The following is a 22,994-nucleotide window of genomic DNA, read 5'->3' on the forward strand; positions in this document are numbered from 1 at the left end:
ATAAGTAAAAACAGCAGTTCATAGAGGAAATGCAGATAACTGAGCAAATAGAAAATAGTCTGACCTCACTAACAGTTACAGAAATTAGGGTAAGAGTTTTTGCCTGTCCAATTAGGGAAAACTTTTTATGGTAATAATCAGTGCCACACTGATGTACAGGGGGCCTTCCAAAAACTCTGAGGAGAGCTTCAGTTGGCACAGCCTTTCTAGAGGGTAAATGGGCAGGTATATTCTGGGATTCTTAAATATCTATACCCTCTGGAGTGCTATCTTTAGAAGAGAATCAGAAATGGTGTCAGAGATCGAAGGGTATTCACGTGATGTAAAAAAACAAAATGAAGGAAACAACCTAAATCCAGCACTGTGGGAACAGTTAAATAATTTACGGTGTATCTACAAGGTGGAATATTAAATCTCCATTAAAATCATGGTTTAAATAATATTAAATAATGTGAGAATGTTCACAACATAATATTTTAAAAACTCAGGTCCTAGAACGATTGCAGTAAAATCCTGATTTGAACAAGGTAATTTACAAAGATATGTATTTACAAGAAAAAGTTACCAGTGTGTGGTGTAACGAGCTCATTTGTTAAATTCTTTTTTGTACTTTTCCATTTCCCAAGAATATTCCAAAAATAAAATATTCCTTCATTGAGTATTTTAAGATCATAAGAAAGATACTTTGTGTTTTAAAGGCAGGGAGAGGCGGGATGCCCCCAGGTCCTCAGCTGTGACCTCCCAGCAGACCCGCAGCCTCAGGTTTGACTTAGGGACGGAGTGAAGATGACCAAGAATGGTGTAAACTTTCGCATGCTTCAGCCGACACTTTTTTCAGTATTACATACAGCTGCGGGTTCTAAAATACCCCTTAAAGAATAGCTCTGATATTTGAGTTTCTAGTTGTTCATTAGAAGCTTAGAGGCAAGAAACCTTTGAGTAGAAAGGTGGCGGCAAACTCTGTGGAATTTTTTCAGTGCAGTGTACCTGAAACATCTACAGATTCAGCAGTGGGAGTGGTTTATTAGTGATTTGACGTCAGTGGGGTGTGGGAAGGTGTGTGTTACTTGAAAGAGTCCCTCCACTGCACCACCTCCGAACATGACTGGGTGAGGTCATAGTCCAGTTTTACTTGAACCAGTAGTGAGGAGGAAGGAAGGAGAAGGGTTTCATCTGTTTTTTGGTAAGTAAGGGAGGTCAGGGTTTGTCTGTTTTTAAACTTTTTATTAGGAACATTTCTGGCACATTCAAAGGAAACAGTAGTATAGTGAAGCCCCCTGTACCCTTCTCCCGGCTTTGTTTTCAATATTCTGCCACTCTTGTATCATCTGAACCTTCACCTAACTCCCCACTCAGTCTCTGTGATGATGATGATTATCATCATCATCATTAGAGTTCTTTTTATTTTAGGTAAAATTTACATTGAAATACATTAGTCCTAGTTATACAGTTTTGACCAGTGGTTATACCCGTGTAGCCCAGGTATCATGGCCCCCATCATGACATAAAATGCCCCCATCTCCCCCAGAAAGTTCCCTTGGGTCCCTTCCTAGTCATTCTGGGCTTGGAGGGTTTTGTTTGTGTTTTAGTATTCTCAGTGTCTAAACAGTTTGTGTTTGTGTGTGAGGCCTCCTAGTTGACTGTGTGACCTGAAAACATGTCTGAGAGAAGAAAGCACTGTTTTTCATCTCAAAATAACAGGATCGCAAACCTTGAGCTTGAAATTAATATAGTCTATCTATTTGTTGATTTATCTTGGTGAATAAATCTTGTAGGGTGAAAGTGCTAGAGAGCACATAACAGATTTTGTATTTGGAGTTACTGAAATTTAAAACATCTATTTTTTTTTCTTTTAAAGAATCCTCGCAAGGCTCGTGTAACTCGACGTTTCATTGTAGTCGAGGGGTTATATATGAATACTGGAACTATTTGCCCTCTTCCAGAATTGGTGAGCAACTATGTTTATTTATTATTTTAGTATTCAGACTATTTGGCAGTTAGGCCTTTTGTTTATGACCATTTTTAATGTATAATGTCTTCATTGCTTTGCTTAATATGTATCATAAGCACATTCTGATCATACTAGAGAAGTAGATTAACATTAAATGCCAACCCTGACCTTTAAAGAGTAATCAAGACTGAGTTTTATAAAACCAACTTTATGGAGGTATAGTTGACACGTAATAAAATATACTCACTTTAAGAGTACAGTTTGATAAGTTTTGACAGATGTATACTCCCCTATCACCATCACCACAGTCAAGATATAGAACATTTCTGTCACTCCAGAAGTCCCTCATGCCCCTTTGTAATCAGTACCCCATTCCTGGCCGCAAGCCACCGTTGATCTGCTTTCTGTTCCTGTAGTTTTGCTTTTTGTAGAATTTCATATAAATGAAATCATATAATATGTATTTTGTAAAACTCAGCTTTTTAAAAGGGGATACAATACACTGTCTTTAGAAACCATGACTATTGAGATTTTTTTTTTTTTAGGTGAAATTCACATAACATAAAACTAGCCATTTTAGAGTGTAGAGTTCAGTGGCATTTAGTACGTGCACAGTGTTGTGCACTCATCAACTAGCTAGTTGTAAAACCTTTTTGTCACTCCCAAAGAAGACCCAGTACCCATTAAGCAATCACTCCGCATTTTTCCTTGCCCCTAGCCCCCACCAGTCTGCTTTCTGTCTATATGGATTTACCTATTCTGGATATTTCTGATAAATGGAATCATATATACATATATGACTATGGCTTCACTCACTTAGAATGTTTTCATTGTTTATCCAATTTGTGGCATCATTTATCAGTACTTCATTCCTTTTTTCTTCTTTTTTAAAAAATTTATTTATTTTTGGCTGCGTTGGGTCTTCGTTGCTGTGCGCGGGCTTTCTCTAGTTTTGGCAAGCAGGGGCTACTCTTCGCTTCATTCCTTTTTAAAGCTAAGTAATATTCCATTGTGTGGGTATATCACATTTTGGTTTTTTTGTTAACAGATATTTGGATTGCTTCACCTTTTGGCATTTGTGAATAGTGCTGCTGTGAACATTCATGTACAAGTATTTGTTTGAATCCCTGTTTTCAACTCTTTCATGTATGTGCCTAGCAATGTAATTGCTGGATCATGTGGTAATTCTATTTTTAACTTATTGAGGAACTGCCATACTGTTTTCCACAGTGGCTTGTACCATTTTACATTCCCACCAGCAATGGAGGAGGGTTTCAGTTTCTCCACATCCTTACCAATGTATACTTTTTTTTTTTTTTAATTTTTGCCATTCTAGTAGGTGTGAAGTATATTTGCATTTCTGATTTGCATTTCTTGAATGACTAATGATGTTGAGCCACTTTTCTTGTGTTGGCCATTTGTATATCTTTGGAGAAATGCCTCTAGAAGTCCTTTGCCCATTTTTAAACTGGGGTGTCTTTTTGTAAAGTTCTTTATGTATTCTGGGTACTAGACCCTTAATCAGGTATGTGATTTGCAAATATTTTCTCTCATTCTATAGGTTGTCTTTTCATTTCTTTGATAGTGTCCTTTGATGCACAAAAGTTTTTAATTTTGGCAAAGTCCAATTTATCTAGTTTTTTGTTGTTGCTTGTGCTTTTAGTGTCATATCTAAGAAATACATTGCCAAATCCAGGGTATGAAGATACACCCCTATGTTTTCTTCTGAGGTTTTTATAGTTTTAGCTCTTATTTTAGGTCCTTGATCCATTTTGACTTAATTTTTGTATATTCTGTGAGAGAGGGATTCAACTTCATTCTTTTGCATGTGGTTATCCATTTGTCCCTTTACCATTTGTTGAAGAAACTATTGTTTTCCCATTGAATGGTCTTGGCACCCTTGTTGAAATCAGTTGACTGTAGGTATATGGGTTTATTTCTGGACTCTCAGTTCTATTCCATTTGTCTATATGTCTAGCCTTATGCCAGTACCATGCTTAATTACTTAATTCATGTAGCTTTGTGGTAAACTTTGAAATCAAGACGTGAGTTCTCCATTTTTGTTCTTTTTCAAGATTGTTTTGGTTATTTGGCGTCCCTTGAAATTCCATTTGAATGTTAGGATCAGCTTTTCCATTTCTGTAAAAAATGGCATTGAGATTTTTTATAGGGATTGTAGTGAATATTTAGATTGCTCTGGGAAGTATTGCCATCTTAATGATACTGAGTCTTCTCATTGATGAACATGGAATGTATTTCCATTTATTTCAGTTTTCTTCAATTTCTTTCAGTATTGTTTGTGGCTTTTACTGTAAAGTCTGGTACCTCTTTGGTTAAATTTATTCCTAAGTATTGTATTCTTTTTGATGCTAAGTATTTTATTCTTTTTGATGCTATTATAGATGGAATTGTTTTCTTAATTTCCTTTTTGGATTGTTCACTACTAATTATAGAAATACAGATGACTTTTGTGTATTGATCTTGCATCATTCAACTTTTGCTGAACTTGTTTATTAGCTGAAACAGTATTTTTGTGGATCTTATTCTGTATATAAGATCATGTCATCTGTGAATAGAGCTAGTTTTGCTTCTTCCTTTCCAAGGATGGATGCTTTTCTTTTTTTTTTCTTGCCTGATTGCTCTGGCTAGAACTTCCAGTACAGTGTTGACTAGAAGTGACAAGAGTGAGTGTCCTTCCTGCTCTTTAAAGGGAAAGCTTTCAGGCCATCACCATTGAGTGTGATTTTAGCTGTGGGTTTTCCATAAATGCCCTTTATCAAGTTGAGGAAGTTCCCTCCTATTTCTTATTTGTTGAATGCTTCTCTCATGAGAGGTTTGGGGTTTGTCAGATGCTTTTTCTGCATCAGTTGAGTTAATCATGTGGTTATCCTTCATTCTATTAGTATGGTGTATTACACTGATTTTCCTGTAATAAACCACCATTGCATTTGACCATTAAAATCTGAATCTCTGAGTCCATCAATTGAATAGGGATTCAAAATAAAGGTTTCATATCTTATTTTTTAAGTTTTTCACTATTTCTTGAGGAAATCTAGATACATCCTAAATGTCAATAAAAGAGATTTGTTTTCCTCTCCTTCCTCTTGTGAGTGTCAAAGACTGATAGAATAATGTAGGGGAGAGATAGTCGGCCACAAGATGTTAGAACTGTATGTTACAGGGGTACAATAATAAATCAGTACTGATGGGCAAATATACAGCCAGTGAAACAAAATGTAAAGTGTAGGAACAGATCAAGTACCTAAAGTACTGAGTATGTAAAATTACAGTATACAAATTAGGGTTTGACAAAAGGATTCCTGTTTTGTTTTACCTGTCTGTTTGTGTTCCAGTACTGTGATAATATTATTAAATATTTTCTAAAACATGGTTTTTAGAGACTATCTCACTCATATAATACCTCTTATTAATGGATGGGAAAGAATTAGTATTGAAAAGATGTAATTCTCCCCAAATTAGTTTGTTCATTGTTAATGAAAATTCAGGTAAAAGCCCAGTGAGGACCCCTCTCCCAATTTGATGTTGATTCACAAGATTAGCCTGTAAAATCTTTTTTTTTTTTTTTTTTTTAATGAAAGCTTCTTTATTTATTTATTTTTGGCTGTGTTGGTTCTTCGTTTCTGTGCGAGGGCTTTCTCTAGTTGTGGCAAGCGGGGACCACTCTTCATCGCGGTGTGCGGGCCTCTCAGTGTCGCGGCCTCTCTTGTTGCGGAGCACAGGCTCCAGACGCGCAGGCTCAGTAGTTGTGGCTCACGGGCCCAGTTGCTCCGCGGTATTTGGGATCTTCCCAACTCAGGGCTCAAACCCGTGTCCCCTGCATTGGCAGGCAGATTGTCAACCACTGCGCCACCAGGGAAGCCCTAGCCTGTAAAATCTTGATGGTTAAAAAATAAATTATCAGACGCATGATATGAGACATCAACCCATCTTATATATTTCTGTGCATTATTTCTATAGTTTCAGTGGAAAAAATCATAGTAATTAAACATTTAATAATTAAAATTATGATTCTGGCACAAGAGAAGATTACATGAGTCATGGAAAGATTTAAGAGCCCAACTTCTCATGTTATATATATAAAAATTTAGTGGTTGAGGGACATCCCTGGTGGCACAGTGGTTGGGAATCCGCCTGCCAATGCAGGGGACATGGGTTCGAGCCCTGGTCCGGGAAGATCCCACATGCTGCAGAGCAGCTAGGCCAGGGCGCCACAACTACAGAAGCCTGGGCGCCTAGAGCACGTTCTCTGCAGCAAGAGAGGCTACTGCAGTGAGGGGCCTGCACACCGCAATGAGGAATGGCCCCCACTCGCCGCAGCTAGGGAGAGCCCGTGTGCAGCAACGAACACCCAACGCAGCCAAAAGTGATAAATGAATAAATAAATAAATAAATTAATTAATTAAAAAAAATTTAGTGGTTGATAATCACTGTATTTTAATTCAGCTGTGAAACTTATTACATACATATCATAAAGGGGTAAATCAATTAAACACTAGGGGGAAAAAATCTGTACATATGTTCAGCCTCCCAATGTATAAACCAAAAAATTTATGAAATAATTAGAAGAACATATAGATAAATATGCATCTAAACCTTAGATGGGAAAGGACTTTCTTATAAGCTGGAAAACAAAGGGGAAAAAAAAAGATTAAAAAACATATTAATGAAAACTTTTTCTGGATTAAAAAAATGAATCTAAATTGGAATAGTGCCTCTGAGGGAAGAATATTTACAATATTTCCCTAGGAGTTTTTATGTATAATCAGACCAGTATTTAACAGATAGATTACATGTCTATACTCATAGTGTCTTAACAGTTCCTTCTTTAAAAATTGGCATTGTGCTGTGTATATTACTGAGTTAAATTGAATCATTTTAGAGCATCTAAAGTACAGTTAATTTTCATTATTCATGGTAGTTATGTTCTATAAAGTGTGTGTGTATATGTGTGTATGTGTGAGTGTGTGTGTGTGTGTGTGTGTATATATATATATATATATATATATATATATATATTTATGTTCTATAAACCTGCTGCAAATACTGAATTACCAAATACTGAACTTTTGCTCCTAGGGCAAATACAGAGTTAGTTTTCTGCAACCCTCTAGTCACCACGTTTTCATCAGTTACTCAATACATAACCTTGTTTTATATGTGTTTCTGGGTAAAGACACCTTATTTAGTGTACACCGTTGACGTAGCCATATTGAACTCCCAGCCGGCAGTGCTCTAACTCCGGCCTGAGTTCAGTTTATGTAACACACGCATGTTTTCCGTAAGGCACATCACAGCCTTCTTGCGCTGAGGCCCTCTGGGCCGAACTTCAGCGCTGTGCTTGGGGGCCGTTGTGAACAACAGAATCACAAGGAAAAGCACAAAATGCGAAAAATGTGGCAGTAAACAGAATGTGAGAAGGACACTTGTTTGCAGTATAAGCTGAAGCAGTAGCCTGTTACCTCAGCTGGGAAGGTGCATTTCAGGTGACTCAAAGTTTTTCACCACCCTGCACATATGCCCTAAGTATTGATTTGGAGGTTACAAATAAATTTTAGCAAGTAGGCAGATTCACAAATACGAATTTTATGAATTTTCAGTATTTTAAAGTTGTGTTTATTTACCACTTAGGTTAAGTTAAAATACAGATATAAAGCAAGGATCTTTCTGGAGGAAAGCCTTTCGTTTGGAGTCCTGGGGGAGCACGGCCGAGGAGTCACTGAACATTTTGGAATCGATGTAAGCTCTGCTTTTTTGGAACATTCCTTCATATAGTAACCATGCAGTTCCATCCTGCTGGGCAGGTTTCATGGGCACAAGACAGTGTTCCTCATCGATGTGCAGGGTGCAGCTTTGGTGTCTGTCACTTCACTGAGCCCACAGAGGATTGGGTCAGCCAGACCAGGGTCCCCATCTTCCCTTGGAACTCAGTGGCTAATCATAGAATTTGTGTTCTGTTTACACGGTAACATTTGATCCCAGCTTTCAGTGTTTCTTCTCTAGAAACAGTTAAATTTGCCTTCCATTTTTTCTTTAAAATCAGTAAGAATTCTCTAAGTTGTCCTTTAGAAAGTATCATAGCAGTGAAAAGATGTTCTTTCTAATATTTAAAATTCTGTATTGTTATTTGTGTGTATGGGGGTGATTTATATATATATATATTAGAAATACCACCAGCATGGATTCACAAAGCCGCTCAAGGTCCCAGACAACTGGAGTGAGTTTTTTATGTTTTCTCTTGCTGAAAGGAAATGAGCCTCAACTAGCCCTACTCTTAGTGGGTTTTGCTCCTAGAGCCTCGGAGAGGAACAGTGTGGGCCCATCTGCAGAACCTGTCCTCACCGACCACTGTGTAACCTGCCCTTACCCACCGCTGTGTGGTTGATGTGAAGGAAGCTTTTCTCCAAATCTTGTGCATAAAAGTTTTGCAGCTTGTGTTAAAATGTTGAACTATAAAATATAAACTCACCTTAGATTATTTGCATCCCTCTACCCATACAGACCTAGAGAAAAATGTAGAGCAGAATGACTATCACACCAAGTTGACTGAAGCATACTCTTCAAAGACAAACTGACATTTGGCAATGAAATGCACTGAAGAATTTAAGATAAATGGAAATTAATTCAAGTAAAATTTACACCAGAGCAATTTTTAAGGCATGAAACTTTTAAAGAAGGAAAAAGCACTATCTAATTTCACTGTTCTCGTTTTCTCACTGCTTCCAGCAGTTGTCTCAGAGGTAGTATTTATAATGGCTTGAGTAAGAGTGCAGAATGTATGGACCTTATTTGGACCCTAATTCAAACAAATACTGTGAAAAACAGGCTTTGTGAGACAGAGATACTTGAACACTCAGTATTTGATATTAAGAAATTTTTCATTTTTTAAGTGTGGTAATGTTTTTGAAAGAGGGCATATCTTTTAGAAATGCACACTGAAATATTTATAGATGAAAACATGTAAGGTCTGAGATTTGCTCCAAAGAGATGAAGAGGGCAGTAGGGGGCTTATACGTGGAACAGGATTGTCCGTAAGTTGATAATTATTGAATCTGGTGATGGGGATTCTTTATACTTTTGTATATGTTTGAAATTTTTCATAATGAAAGGTTAAAAAAAAAGAAGAAGAGTGCGCAGGTTTCCTTGTTGGATCTGTGGAACACTTGGAAAAACACCAGATGTGATCTGACCAGTCATTATTATGGCCATCAGTGAGTAATTACAGAATGGGTACTGTATGCAGGATGGAACTTGGTGCTGGGGGCTGGAGCAGACGGTGAGGACCAAAGGAGTGCTGAGCCGTTGAGAAGGTCGTGGGTACTCAGGAGCCCAGTGGGCACATTAGGTTCATCCACTGCCCAGTTGGTCCACTTTGGTCAGAGCCCATGATGGCCCATTGCCATCATGTTTGGATAAATTGATTTCATTTTTGAAAAGGTGGAAAAGGTAAATGGAATGTAGTACTTGTTCCAAAGTGCTCAAAACCCTGATAGATTTCTTTTTATTTCTCTCAAGTACCTTCTATGGAGAAGGACAGCTGAGACCACTGTTTTAGCAAGGAAATGATCTTATCTTGTACCTCTGAATATGTTTAGTATCAAACAACTTTAGATTTCATCTTTTATCTAGCTCTTCCACTGTGAATAAATTGTCGATGAATGATGGAATGGCAAAAACGTATAAAGTGAGACATCTTCAGAGGTGGGCTATGAAACATCGGTCCTTTTAACAATTGATTTTGTATGACTTACCCTTTATTTTCAAGGAGGTAGTTTGAATCCAGATGTTGACATTAGTGCTGAAATTTTGTCTCTAGGATTGACATTGGCCTTTTTTTTTCCCCCTCCTTTTCTTTAAATTGAGAAATAACTCCCACTGTCCCTCTTTTCTGACAGATTGATGATATTGATCTTATCAGTGCCAACATGGAGAATTCACTTGCTTCTATTGGGGGTTTCTGCTGTGGCAGGTCTTTCGTAATTGACCATCAGGTGGGTTCTTTTTAAAAACAAAAGCAAAAACTGAAACCCGTTGCTCCACTGGTCAACTAAAAATGTAACCGCTATTACAAAATTTCATTCTAACTTAGTTTTTCACACAATTTTTATTTAGAAGTAGATTTGTTAAAGAATCATTCAAAATATTTACATTTAGAAATTATCTCCCTTTCTAAAAAAGTTTTGGTTTTGTTACATAACTTCTGTACATGCCTGGGTCTTAGCACCTCACCATTTATACGTGCTATTTGGTAGGGAGTGCAGAGATTTGGTGCCTTTAGATTTTTTAGCCAAAGAAAAACAGAGCCAAAAATAGTGTTTATGTTTTATAACTTGTTTGTTTCTTCTCAGCGACTTTCCGGCCAGGGATACTGCTTTTCAGCTTCATTACCTCCCCTCTTAGCTGCTGCTGCAGTTGAGGCCCTCAACATCATGGAAGAAAATCCAGGTATAACCTTTAAACCCAGGAAATCAAAGATATTTCAAGTCATGTTAGCCATGCTGCTGGTTTGCCTTTTTGGAGAAATTAGCTGGAGGAAATGATTTCCCAGACAAAGCTCTGGCTCTGAATTACATTATCTGGCAATTTATGGGAAAAATGATGGTGAAGAAGTTGTCCCTGCCTCAGGGTTTCCGGGTTAGAGCTTCTCTCATGTTTCTGGAGATGAAGCCAGAGCCAAAGCAAAGCTCGCTCCCTTGGTGGGCAGAGATGCCAGAAAAAGGAGGGACTAGCTCTGGGCCAGTCATCATTTAGTTTATCGGGTTTCTTTGAGAAATTAGCTGAAGTATGCTAATTTTTGGTACTTATAATTTTATAACTGTTGTCTAGTTTTCCCCATCAGCCTTTGATTCATGAGTTGGTGCTGAGGCCATACAGGTTTACCAACTATTAAAGCTTGCTTAATGGGCAGTCGACTCAATTTAAAATGTGGTTCTGGGCTGTGATAGCGCCTCCTCACCAAAGACTAAAAGGAAAATGGAAAAGCAGGCCTGGTATTTGTAATTTTAAATTTTATAAATTTCTAAAGATTCAGCATTGGTTTTAATTCAGAGAATCAGTAAAAGTGAGTGTTTCTGTGTGCACATTCATATACTTGTCAGATACCCTGCCACTCCTGTCTCCTCAGATCTTTCAGTTTGTGGATTTTCCTTAAAAGAAAGTGAAAATATCAAGAAGAGATCATAAACATGACTGCAGTGTCTATTTTTTTCCCAAATTGTTTAGGGTCCAGAAATATTTAATATATTTGTACCCTTTTGTTCTTGGCCAGATAATTTATAGTATCTTAATAAGAACAGAGCCATTGTTTTGTTGTGGAAAACTTCATCCCAGATTTTGCTGAAAGTTGGGTGAGCAGGTGCCAGCTAGTATATGCCACAGATGAAAGTTGGGGACCTTCAGAGGAGTTACTGGCTGTCTATTTGTGTGTTATTAGTGGGCAGAAGGATTTGCTGCATTTTAAATTGATGAACTGGATCTTGAAAAACATTTTTAGATTAGTATATCCAGTCTTCCAAGTGTACTATCAAATGTATTTGTTTCCTTCAGGTATTTTTGCAGTGTTGAAGGAAAAGTGCAAACGAATTCATAAAGCTTTACAAGGGTGAGTTTTATATATTTTCAACCAACTCAAAAGTTTATCTGCACAACATTTAAACAACTTGTGAAAAATTTTGAGTGTCACCTCTTTGGTTTTCAGTGCATTTAATAGGCTTGAGTCAGTTTGTCTAAATCGCAACTAAGAAACCAAAAACACAATTCATTCAAATTTGTCTCTGTGTGTGAAACCAGAGCATCCATTTTGTCATTGTTTTAAAAAATCATAACTTTATATTAACATATTTCCATACATATTTCCATACAAACACAAATATAAGATTTTTAGAAATTTCATGTAATTATATGTTAATATAAATGTTTCAGACATTACATGAAATTTCTAAAAATCTTATATTTGTATTTGTATGGAAATATGTATGGAGATATGTTAATATAAATGTTTCAGACATTACATGAAATTTCTAAAAATCTTATATTTGTATTTGTATGGAAATATGTATGGAAATATGTTAATATAAATGTTTCAGACATTACATGAAATTTCTAAAAATCTTATATTTGTATTTGTATGGAAATATGTATGGAAATATGTTAATATAAATGTTTCAGACATTAAAAAAAAAAAAAAAAATCATAACTTTGTTTTTCTAAAAATGATACAAGCTCATTGGCAAAATATTACAGTAGTACAGAAGATAACAAAGATGAAAAGAAATAACAACATGCTGCCACCAGAAATAACCAGCATAAACACTGGAGAATTCCCACACATCTGTACGGGTAAAAGGATGTAATTAGATGACAGTGGGTTCATACTGTCCATGCTGCTTTTTAGAAAATTACTCATTTTTTTAAGTTACTTCAAGAAAAAGAAACAAGTGAAATCAAAGTGAACCTTACGAGTGTTCTGTCTACTTTTGTCTTAACTACACAAGAGTAGTTCTTTAAGATTCCTCTAGAATTGAGAAAAACATTGAGGCTAGTGACATCTTCAGGCAGATTTCTTATCTTACAGAAAATGATCTCACCTTGCCTGTGGTTTCTTTTTGCCTTTCCAAGTTGAAACCTGCCTTCTCAGTCGTGGAAGTCCTATCCCTATTGCCAGATATGGAAACTAGAAACTTTTCTAAAAAGGACAGTTAATAAATAAGCGGGTCACAGATGTTCCAGATAAAGTAGGGGGAGAAATAATTGAAGTCTGGGTCTGACTTATGATCCTAACAAAAGTTCTTGCATGATTTGTGGTAGAGAGATATTATTGTTTCCAGTTACATTAGCTTATGAAATCTTAATAAACCAGCTCAGCCTAGCACATTGGAGTCACTGTCAATTCATGAACACCTACCTCAGGTGCCCTTTATTCTATGAGTGTTAATGTGTTTATTTTTTAAGTCCAGTCCTCTACTTTTCCCAGCTCTCTCTCACTTTTTCTTCTCTCCAAAATCCCTAACCCTCTGTCTCACTCCACCCGCTTTTAGCTGACAGCCTTGCCTCATGCTGTCACTTGGGAACTCCCTCATTTTCCCTCACAAACCTGTACACCTGCGGGTATCCGAACCAGTCTTCCCTCGTGTTATAGCCAAAGAAACGTTCCTCCATCCATCACAGCTCTCCTTTCTTAAGGACCGAGTGCCTTTGGTTGTGTCCTCTCCTTTCTCTTCAGTCTCTCCCCTTTCCTGAGTCATTTGATTAGCATTCAAGTACACTCTGCCCTATCTTGTCTTAAATTCTTCTTTCCCGTGACCCCATACTCCCCTCTAGCAACTAGCCCATTGCTCTGCTTCTCTTTGTAGCCAGTCTTTTTCCAGAGTTGTTTATGCCCTCTCCACATCCTCACCTCTCATGTACACTTGAAACTACTGAAACCCACCTCTGCTCCTGCACTTTACTCAGAGTGTTCCTGTGACTACCGAGGGATGACTGTATTTTCTGATGTTAAAACATCCTTGCATTCCTGAGTAAACCCCTCCTTGATTACAGTATATTTTTCTGCACTGTTAGTTAGGATTTTGAATTTTTATATCCATATTTATAATTTAAATGAGCCTATAATCTTTTGTTACAACAACCTAACATAACCTAGAAATCAATGTTGTGGTAGCCTCAATAAAGTATTGAGCAGTTTTTCCACTTCCCTGCATTATGAAGCCATTGTATAAGACCAGGCTTGATTATTTGTTTCTTCAAAGTTGAGCAGGACTCCTCTGTAAGACTCTCTAGACTTGGGGCCTTTGGGCTGGGTGTAGTCTGTGATTCTCTCTCTTGTGTCTGTATTATTTCCCCTTTTTATTTTCTGTTTCTGTCGTTTTCATTCTTACGATAATCTTTCCAGGATTTTGCCCAGCACGTTTTTTTAAGTTTGGTTTTGTTTTTTACTCATATTTTGTTTTCTTTGATTGATTTTTTTCCCTTATTTTTCTGCTTCCTTGTTTCATTGAATTGTGTTTTTTTACTCTTTTTTAGCTTTTTACATTTAGGTTATTGGTGTTATTATTTTCCAATAAATAGCTTAAAGATAAACATTTCAAAGCAGTAAGTATTTTCAGTGTTCAGTTCTAAGTAATTTTTTTTGGTCTCCTCTAATCAGTGATTTGCTTCTCTCATCTCTGAGGTTGCATTTGGGAGAGGAAGTCAGCGGCCTATGCTACTTTGGGTCCTTGCTGGAATCTTGAAAAGCCCCTAAATTCTAACAGATAATTATTCATGTCCAGCGCTTTCCCCACACTAAGCACATGATGGAGACCATGTCTGAATTGTTGATTGTTCTATCCCTAGGACCTAGACTAGTGTTTAGTATTTCCATTTGGTAAAATGGGTAAAGTAATATGGTAAATAATGTGCTCTCCAGAAAAGTTTTTTTAAGTATAACAGGCTCTGAAATACAGCTTCTAACTTTCTGAACTCAAGTTATAATTCTCTGTCCGTTTGGTTTTAGTTAAACTTTAATGCGACATTCAGCATCCAGGCAGCCAGAAAGAGAGCATTTTGTTTCATTCCTTCTCTCACCAACTTGCTCCACCTAACATGTGAGATGAGCCCATTTGATCGAATAGTAAGCTCAGTTGGGCTTGTAGGTGCCTTGTTTGTATCAGGGAAAATCCAGGCCATTTAATTCATGTGAAATGCAATTTGAAAAGTAATTTTTTAAGTTCTCCCTGAGAGTACATGACCTAAAACAATTAATACTTCTTTGTGTACAAGTTTAACACATTCAGAATTCACCTAGGAAATGGGTTTTGAAAGCATATTTCTTAGTTTCTACAGTAGTAAAACAACTGATCTATAAGGTTTCCCCATATTCCAGAAGCCCTAGAGTCTGAGATTCCATGATTCAAATCTGATTTATTGAGAGATCCTAGTGTGATGCATTATATTTAAAGAAAGTAGACACAAATTAATGATGTTCAAGGGTGGTGTGAAAGGCAGGTGAGCTTAGCTTCCTCACTTCATGTGATACTCGGCACAGGTAGTCATTCAGTAAAAGCTTGCTGAGTCCTAAACATATTTGAAGAATTGAATATGCTAACAAGTGCTTTTTGTGCTCATTTCATTCTAAGGGAAAAGCAGATCTTTCCAGGTAAAGCAGACTAAATGAAAGCCATTTAAAATGTTTAGCCCAATTTCAAATAGACATGTATCACTATTTTTGTCCTAGGAGATAGGTCAGAAATCAAACCATACCTGGCTAAATTATATGGCCTACAGTTCTCATAACACTGCAATAATCATTTGAAAATACAGGCTTTCACCCCTAAAGAAATCTCTCTTCCTTCCTGAGAAACAGCAGATTTCTGTGCTGTTAATCCTAAGAGAGAAGAAAATCATCGTAATTCAAGAAAAATTTAAAATTAAACATGTACACAAGAAGACAGCTTTACAACCTAAATATATTGTTGGTGACTAAAATATAAAATTTTAGTGTCAGAAATCATCCCTGTAGTTTATAAAAGACAAGATACAAACTAAAGATTTAGCAAATAAGGAAGCAGCATTAACAATTATAATATGTTATCCATGGAGGAAACAGAAGTAATAGAAAATGATGGTGCAGACACTTCCCTAAAGTGGGTGATGAGGGAGGCCCTCAGAGGAGTGACCCTGGACCTGGGACCGGGCGTGTCTGGCGCTAGCCGTGCAAGAACAGGAGAGAGCAGGTGAGGAGAGGAAGCGACAGGGCAGAGGCCCAGGGCTGAGTGGGCCTGCAAGGGGCCTCTTGAGGAGGGGGTGGCCCCAGCCAAGGTGGGTGAGGCATGTAGACCGTCTGGTGGGAGGCTGGGGATGACGCACGTGTTCTCTGTGAAATGTGAGCCGGAGGGTCCTGCGGGACCGGGAATCCTCTTCCCAGCCGTGCTGCAGGGTGTCCTAGACTAGGAAGCACTGCCCAGAGCGTGCGTTTTTACCTCCCTTTGTCAGATCTGGAATCCCACCACATGATGTTTCCCATGGAAGTCCCAAGTTTCTGTCACATTCATTAATGCAGACTTTGTAAAATTATTTATATGTGAGAAATCTGAGCTCGGAAGAGGATTTATGCTTGTGTGTGTGTTTCCCTTCCTCAGCATTTCTGGATTAAAAGTGGTGGGTGAGTCCATTTCTCCAGCATTTCACCTCCAGCTGGAAGAGAGCACTGGGTGTCGAGAAAGAGACGTTAAACTACTTCAGGAAATAGTAACTCAAGTGAGTATCCAGTTATTCGGGCGAATCTCTTCATACCCTTCTACCCTGAACCCAAGGAATTTTTAAGGTCATTTTTAAGAATGCTCTCTTTGCCCTAAGAGATTGGGTACAACAGAAGTTGTGGTTATCCCTCTGGTGACATGGACTTGTTCTGATGCCCAGCCTTCCTGACGTCTGTCCCTGCCCAGTGGAGTCTGTAGCACGTCTCTACTGACAGGCTGCAGGTTATTCCATTGGGTCAATTTTCAGCTCACATTGAAGTTGTGTTCTTTGCCACATTGTATTAAAATACGCTTTGCTTCCACTCTGAATAATTAGTCTTCCAGAAAACCCAGTTGCTTCCTATTTACAAAGCCAGGCTTTCGCACATGTAGGTGGGGATGGCATTCTGTATGGTGATGGCGCACAACACCGGACAGCTGACTGTCTGGGGCTGAACACCCAGCATAGCTCAGAAACAGGTCGAAATAATCTTGTAAGCAAAAAGGAAGGAAGACGAGCCACTTCTTTACCATGCCTAACTTGGGAGCTTGATTTAAATGTCTGACTTCTGAAAGTCTTACTACTAAGTGTACCTTAGTTATTAACTAAGAAACGCATCACTAGGGAAGATCCCTTGGCCTTTACTGTTCAGTAGAGCTGCGTTCACCCAAGTCCTCTCTCCTCACTTTCCTCCTTCTGAAGAACGGTCAAGTGGCCCTGCAGCACTGAGCACCGAGGGTGGTGCTGCCTTGTACTTGAATCTGAAATACATGGCGTACGTATTTGAGAATGAAGACAGGCTTCACCCTGCTTCCCTGTCCTGCTTGTCCTGACGGTTCCTTTCAGAGGCTCCTTCCCCGAGTCCGTGCTGCCAGGCGTCAGGGTAGTGGTGCTGGTCAAGTCTGCCGTGTGCCCCTGCCCGGCTGTGGCACAGCAGGCAGTCACGTGGCTGCTCAGTGTGGAGACTGTGGTGCTAAGCCAGCCTCTGGCTTCACCGCTGGCTTCAGCTGACCTGTACCCGACGATGTGTGAACCACAGTACCTGCAGTCATTGATTCATGGAGAGCTTCTTGCAACTTGTGGATCATTGATTCGTGGAGAGCTTCTTGCAACTTGTGGCCTTCCAGAATCAGTTGTCCTAAAAAAACAAAATAAAACCAAACCCAGAATATGAGATTCCTAATTAAGGAAACGTGTCAGATTGTGAATGAACAGGCTGGAGTGGCTCTTGCCTTGCTGAGTGAGGAAAGGTCACAGATGTCTCCTCAGGTGCAGCTCTGCAGACTTGAAAAAAAACTCTTTAAAGGGGAAAAGCATCCCACAGACCTTTTTTACTGCCTCGGTGTTTTTATTGTCATATTACTTAAATGTATAAGCTATAAAAGGAAGTACAGCATCCTTTTAATTAGAGCTCCTGTACAAATGTAATACCAAAACAAATTTAGAAATTAAACATAAGCAGAACAGACAAGCCTAGTTAAGAGTCAAATTATGACATTACCTTCATGTGACAGCTGAGTTTGTTTTCTAACTGAGTTGCCGGGTGGTGTGACTGATGCTGACCGCCGCCAGAGCAGCCTTGTGAAGCTGCATGTCCTGTGTTGGAGTCTGTGGTGACGCCGTTATTATCCCAGAGCCTCCCCTCGAACCCCCTCAGGGTGCTTCTCTACACACTTTGTGTCACGGGACGTGGGCCTTCTCTAGGTGCCAGGGTGTCAGTTCCAGTCAGATCCACCTCAGTTCTTTTCTCACTGGGTAGCAACAGCTAAGGTCTTACTGCTGCTCTGTTCCAGAGGGAGACTCAGAAAGGGCATGTGAATCAAGTGACTCGATACTTCTCTTACATAGGTTATCCTCATAACAAAAAGAAAAAGTGAGTCTGGACAATTCACAGATCCCAAAATTACATCTGTGGGCTCCCACTGGATATTGGCTGTCTTCAGGAAATCACCTTGAGAGTTGAATGAGGAGAGAACAGGCTCTGGGGAAGGGAACAGAATACTATCTGGAAACTGCATTTGTAGGAAGGAGGAGGAAAACTCTTAGAGTTTCTTTGCATCATTGCAGCTTCCATCTTAATAAGTCTTTTGTCCTGTTCCTCTTTGCTTTTTCTTTTCAATATTTGAAAGAGAAAAAAGGATCGTGACACCGTAGTTCTTGTTTAAGGTTTGCAGAACTGAGCAGTTCTGCCAAATTTTTGTTGACTTGCTTGATAAAACAGTTTTTACAAACTGAGCTATGGTTTATACTGTTTCTTAATTAGACAGGACTAGAAACGGAGCCAGTCCAGATGTTTGCAGAAGGAGTTAACTTTTCCAAGTACACTTCCAGAATGTAGAATCAGCAAAAGACATTGCCTGCCGTTGTTTTCCATCTTTTCCTAGCAGAGGAAAACCTTGCCTCACAGCTTACAGAATGGCCCCTCTTCAGGCAAATACCTGCACTGCCACACGCTGGCAGTGATTGTTCTTTCCTTTACAGCACCCCTTGCTCTAGCTGGTTGTTCGTTTGTTTGTTTGTTTAAAAATACGATTCACGTTCCATAAAATTCACTCTTTAAAGTATACTGTTGAGTGGTTTTTAGTATCCTCACAGGGTTGTGCAGCCATCACTATCTGATTTCAAAACATTTCATCACCCCAAGGAAGAAACCCTTATAAACCATTACCCTCGTCTGACTTTATGCTTTATTTTGATAGTGATTATTTAATTTAAAAAAAAATGTTGGCAGGTAGCTGATGTATTGGAAAGCTGTGCAGAATGTGACACCAGACTCTTCTGTGCTTGGTAGCACTGTGTCCAAGTGTAGCACATGGGAATCAGAGGTGTTGTTGATATTTGACGTGTGAGCAATTCCTCTCTGAAATGATTCTGCTGGCGTTATTAAGTCCAGCTCTTGGTTAGCCTCCGGGGCTTTGTTGGTCCTGTTTCCCCTTGTCCTAACTCTGCTTTGCCTAAAGTGGTAATCACTAGTTACCTATGGCTGTTTAAATTAAGTCAGATTCAAAGTTCAGTGTTACAGTTGCACTAGCCATATCTCCAAGTGCCCGAGAGCCACGTGGGCCCCTGGCTGCCGTCGTGGACAGCACAGGATGGACACCTCCATCATTGCAGGAAGTCCTGTAGAGCAGTGCTCTCAAGATGATAAGATGATTCTGTGGTGTTTTGTTTTGTCTTTTAGCAGTTATAGTTGGAAAGGTGAATTAAAACTACTCTTGAGAGGAGCATTTCAGTGCACCTTCCTGTTTTAATGACCAGTGTCTGCAGTCCAGGCTGCAAATGTATTCCTTTTCCTCATACAGTGCATGGACAGAGGCATCGCGTTAACTCTGGCACGCTACCTGGAGAAAGAAGAGAAGTATCTCCCTCCTCCGAGGTTGGTAGACTTAAAATTATGACCTGAGTCATTGTTTTCTACTTTAAACTTTGTATGAAATGTATTATGTTTTGAAATTTTTTGAAAGACTGTCACAGGATAAGGAAGAATGTGTATTGTTAAAAGATAGAACATCACCTGTTTCTGTTCTTAAACGAGATGTTTTCCCATTTTAATTGAAAATCCCCTCAGGACTCTGTAATTAACTTAATGAAACATCTGCGATCCCAAGAACGACCTGGGACAGCCCAGGTTCGCATTGGCGACGACCTGCCACTGTGCTGCGGTAGCGTGTGCTGGGCCAGCTGTTTCCACCACCAGGATAGTCCTTACGGGGGGGGGGGTGGCACAGTCTGGGGGGCGCTGCTCATCCCACCTCTGGCCCAAGTGCTGTGTGGTACTTCATCTGACAAACACGTATTAAGCACCCAAGGAAAAGCAAAGTGACAGTGGGGAAAACCTCTACAGAGGTTCAAGCGGCCCTCAGTGGGGAGGCACCTCGACTCATGATTTAAAATTGGCGTTCATTCAACACCTGATTCTGTCCCCTAAGCACTTAAACAGTGTAGTCCAAGAAGGTAGACACCCAGAGCTTGAGGGTTTCAGGGTCATGACACAGGTCAGGGAGGTCACAGAGGAGGAGGGCATGGTTAGTTCTGGCCTGGGAGGGACTGAGGCTTCCTAGAGCAGGAGACGCTTAAGCCGAGCCTGCAGAATCAAGCGTATCAAACAAGCTGGGGTGGGCATCGGGCCTTCCAGCAGGGTCTGCAGTGGTGTGGAGACCTACAGGTGCACCTGGGGAGCCCAGAGCACGGGTTTGATGGAGAGGGAGCCTGGAGGAGTCTGGGAGAGACCCAGAGAGCACTCAGAGTCAGCGCTGTGCAGGCGTGGGGCCCTGGGCTGGGTTCGGGAAGGCTGTTCTGGCAGCAGCTCGAAAGCACCCTAAAGATCCTGCTCTCTCCGTTCCAATTACACCATCCAAAGTTGTGATCCTGTGTTTCATGAGGACGGGGGCCACCCTCGTGCCCTCAGGACTCTGGGCACAGCCCAACTCAGTGTGTATGTGTCCAGTGGCTGATGCAGATGTTTGCAGAGGGGAGTGAGAGGGACCCGGGTAGAAGTGCCCTGTCAGGCTGATATTTCTTGTCTTCAGTTTCCTGAAAACTTGAAAATTTCTGCCCCGCATCAAAGTATTGTAGGACTTCTGTATGACTTACTGAATTACGCTTGTGAACAACCACACGCTCATTAATATGGGAAACGTTGACTTCCTGCTTTGGGCCTGATACTGCTTGCAGTGGTAGATTTAAAGGACAGAGTTCCCTGCCGGCCTGGGCAGAGCCCTACTGCAAGGTTACCTGGACTAGATCGCTACTAGTGCAGGCAGGGAACGGCAAACTCCTGTCAATAGCAGGTAGTAAAGTGCTTCCAGCTTGCAGGACACAGGTCCCTGCCACAACTACGCAGCCCTACCGGGGCAGTGAGAAAGTGGCTAGGGACAGTAGGCCATGTTCCAGTAGAAGAGCTTCATTCACGAAAACAGGTGGCAGGCTGACCCTTGGTATAGACTCTCATTTGACTATCTTTTGTGTCCCTTATTATTTCTCAGCATTAGGATTGTGGTCACAGTGGAACAAACAGAAGAGGAACTGGAGAAAGCTGCGACCACAATCAGCAAGGTGGCCCAGACCGTGCTGCTTTAGTCTGGGGCCTGGTGTCCTCTCACCACGCAACACGCAGACAGGCCTGAGTCACTGCACAGTGAGCCACAGGGGGCCTGCGGGTACCAGATGGGGCGTCACTAGATGGTGTGGGTATCGACTCAGTGTATGACCACGAGAAGGATGCTGGGTACTTAAAAGAAAACAAATCCAAAAGCCCAAGAACTGATTTTCTTAAGAGAAAAACTAATGACAGCATATAACTGATATTTAAATTGTGCTATTTAGTACTATTTAAACGTTTTATTAATACTAGTATTTTATATTCTTTTTTTTGTTGTCATTGTTTAAAAATGGAGCTTCAGTGTATCTTCTTTCCCTTCTAATGATAAAGATTGTGAGCACTCCTTAATATCTCATAGAAAATTGTCTGCAACGTTAAGGCTTAGAGGCACTTCAGCATATATGATACAAAATGTATTGAAGATCTAATTCAAACACATCTTTTTCAGTCTTCGTCATGTGAAGCTCAATGTATATATTGGCTAATATATAAAGGAATACTTTATGTGTGATTATTACAAATTTTTCATTATAATATATTTGAATCCTAGAATTTTTATATACGCTAAATACTGATGTTGCACCATTTCTAACAGTGAATCTTAGCATCCCTAACCAGAGAATAGTCATTATACTTCCTAAGTGAGCAATATTTTAAATCAAATACTATTTTATTTTAGTATAATTGACCTTTACATTCGTTATGCGTTGACTTCTAATCTTTTCAGAAGAGGATTATTGTGATGATCCCAAAATAGAAATCATGTCCTTGATACTTTAGAATATCTAGAATGTATTCTTTTTTGTATAGGGACGTATAACTACAAGCTTTTTTTCTAAGCTAAAGAAAATGAGACCTTTATTTCTTTTCAGCTTATGAATTCCAAATATCTAAAAAAGATGTGAAAGCACTAAAATTAAAATTTTTAAGCTGTGCTTTAGCTATCTGTTTTTTCTTTAGCAAACCAAGTTGGGTGGTGTAAATGTTTGTGATATGTGCCACAAGGTAGTACATAAATATTACACTATTACTCCATCTCTTATTAAAGGGAAAGGAATAAAATTATATTAAAAATGTCATTTTATAATATATGTTCATATTAACAAATGGTCTTCAACATCTTTTTAAATAACATATTTTTTTAATGTTTAGTTTCTATTTTGCTTGAGGTATTTTGTACATATGTGCCTTGTGATTGCTGCTGCTTTAAAGGATACAGTACTCTTTGGGGGATGAATCTGTTTTGTTTTGTTTTGTTTTTTAATGAAATAAACCTACATTCCTGATAATCAGTCTTTTGCATATGTAATCTATTCAACAGAATAGTCTTTTGATTTTAAATTCTGCAGACCTAGGGTAGTATTCTCTGTGTGTGTGTGTGTGTGTGTGTTTGTGTCTTGGGGGTTTTTGGAAAATATTAATTTAATTTCTTAGTGCCTTTCTTCAATGTACAGTATCTGAAATTTCCTTGGTTCCTACTGATTTAACCCTTGGCCGCTTATGACTACAAAAATACCAGACCTATTATTTTTATAAACAGATTAGGATTGTAACTTTTCAGCTACTTTTATAATACTCTGTAAGTCAAAATTGCAATAATCTAGTTGTTTATTGCTACATTTAAAAAATGATTGGACGTTCCTGGAAAAGATGGTGGACATTATTTAACTTTATTAACATTATTTAATGCTCACACATTATTTAACT

At 39.1% G+C, this 22,994-nt stretch overlaps 1 protein-coding gene across 1 annotated transcript in view; it reads left to right on the top strand.

Moving 5' to 3' along the window:
• Window positions 1-22,576, top strand: part of LOC130708356 (serine palmitoyltransferase 1-like) — a 34,727-nt gene extending 12,151 nt beyond the window's left edge. The window contains exons 4-11 of the mRNA XM_057548121.1: window positions 1,859-1,948; window positions 7,601-7,708; window positions 9,865-9,960; window positions 10,318-10,414; window positions 11,516-11,570; window positions 16,087-16,204; window positions 19,489-19,562; window positions 21,172-22,576. Of these exons, the coding sequence (XP_057404104.1) occupies window positions 1,859-1,948; window positions 7,601-7,708; window positions 9,865-9,960; window positions 10,318-10,414; window positions 11,516-11,570; window positions 16,087-16,204; window positions 19,489-19,562; window positions 21,172-21,265 (732 nt within the window). The 3' untranslated portion in view covers window positions 21,266-22,576. The remainder of the gene's footprint in view (window positions 1-1,858; window positions 1,949-7,600; window positions 7,709-9,864; window positions 9,961-10,317; window positions 10,415-11,515; window positions 11,571-16,086; window positions 16,205-19,488; window positions 19,563-21,171) is intronic.
• Window positions 22,577-22,994: the final 418 nt, after the last annotated feature.

The sequence above is a fragment of the Balaenoptera acutorostrata genome, chromosome 6, assembly GCF_949987535.1.
Source record: "Balaenoptera acutorostrata chromosome 6, mBalAcu1.1, whole genome shotgun sequence".
Classification (NCBI taxonomy): domain Eukaryota; kingdom Metazoa; phylum Chordata; class Mammalia; order Artiodactyla; family Balaenopteridae; genus Balaenoptera; species Balaenoptera acutorostrata.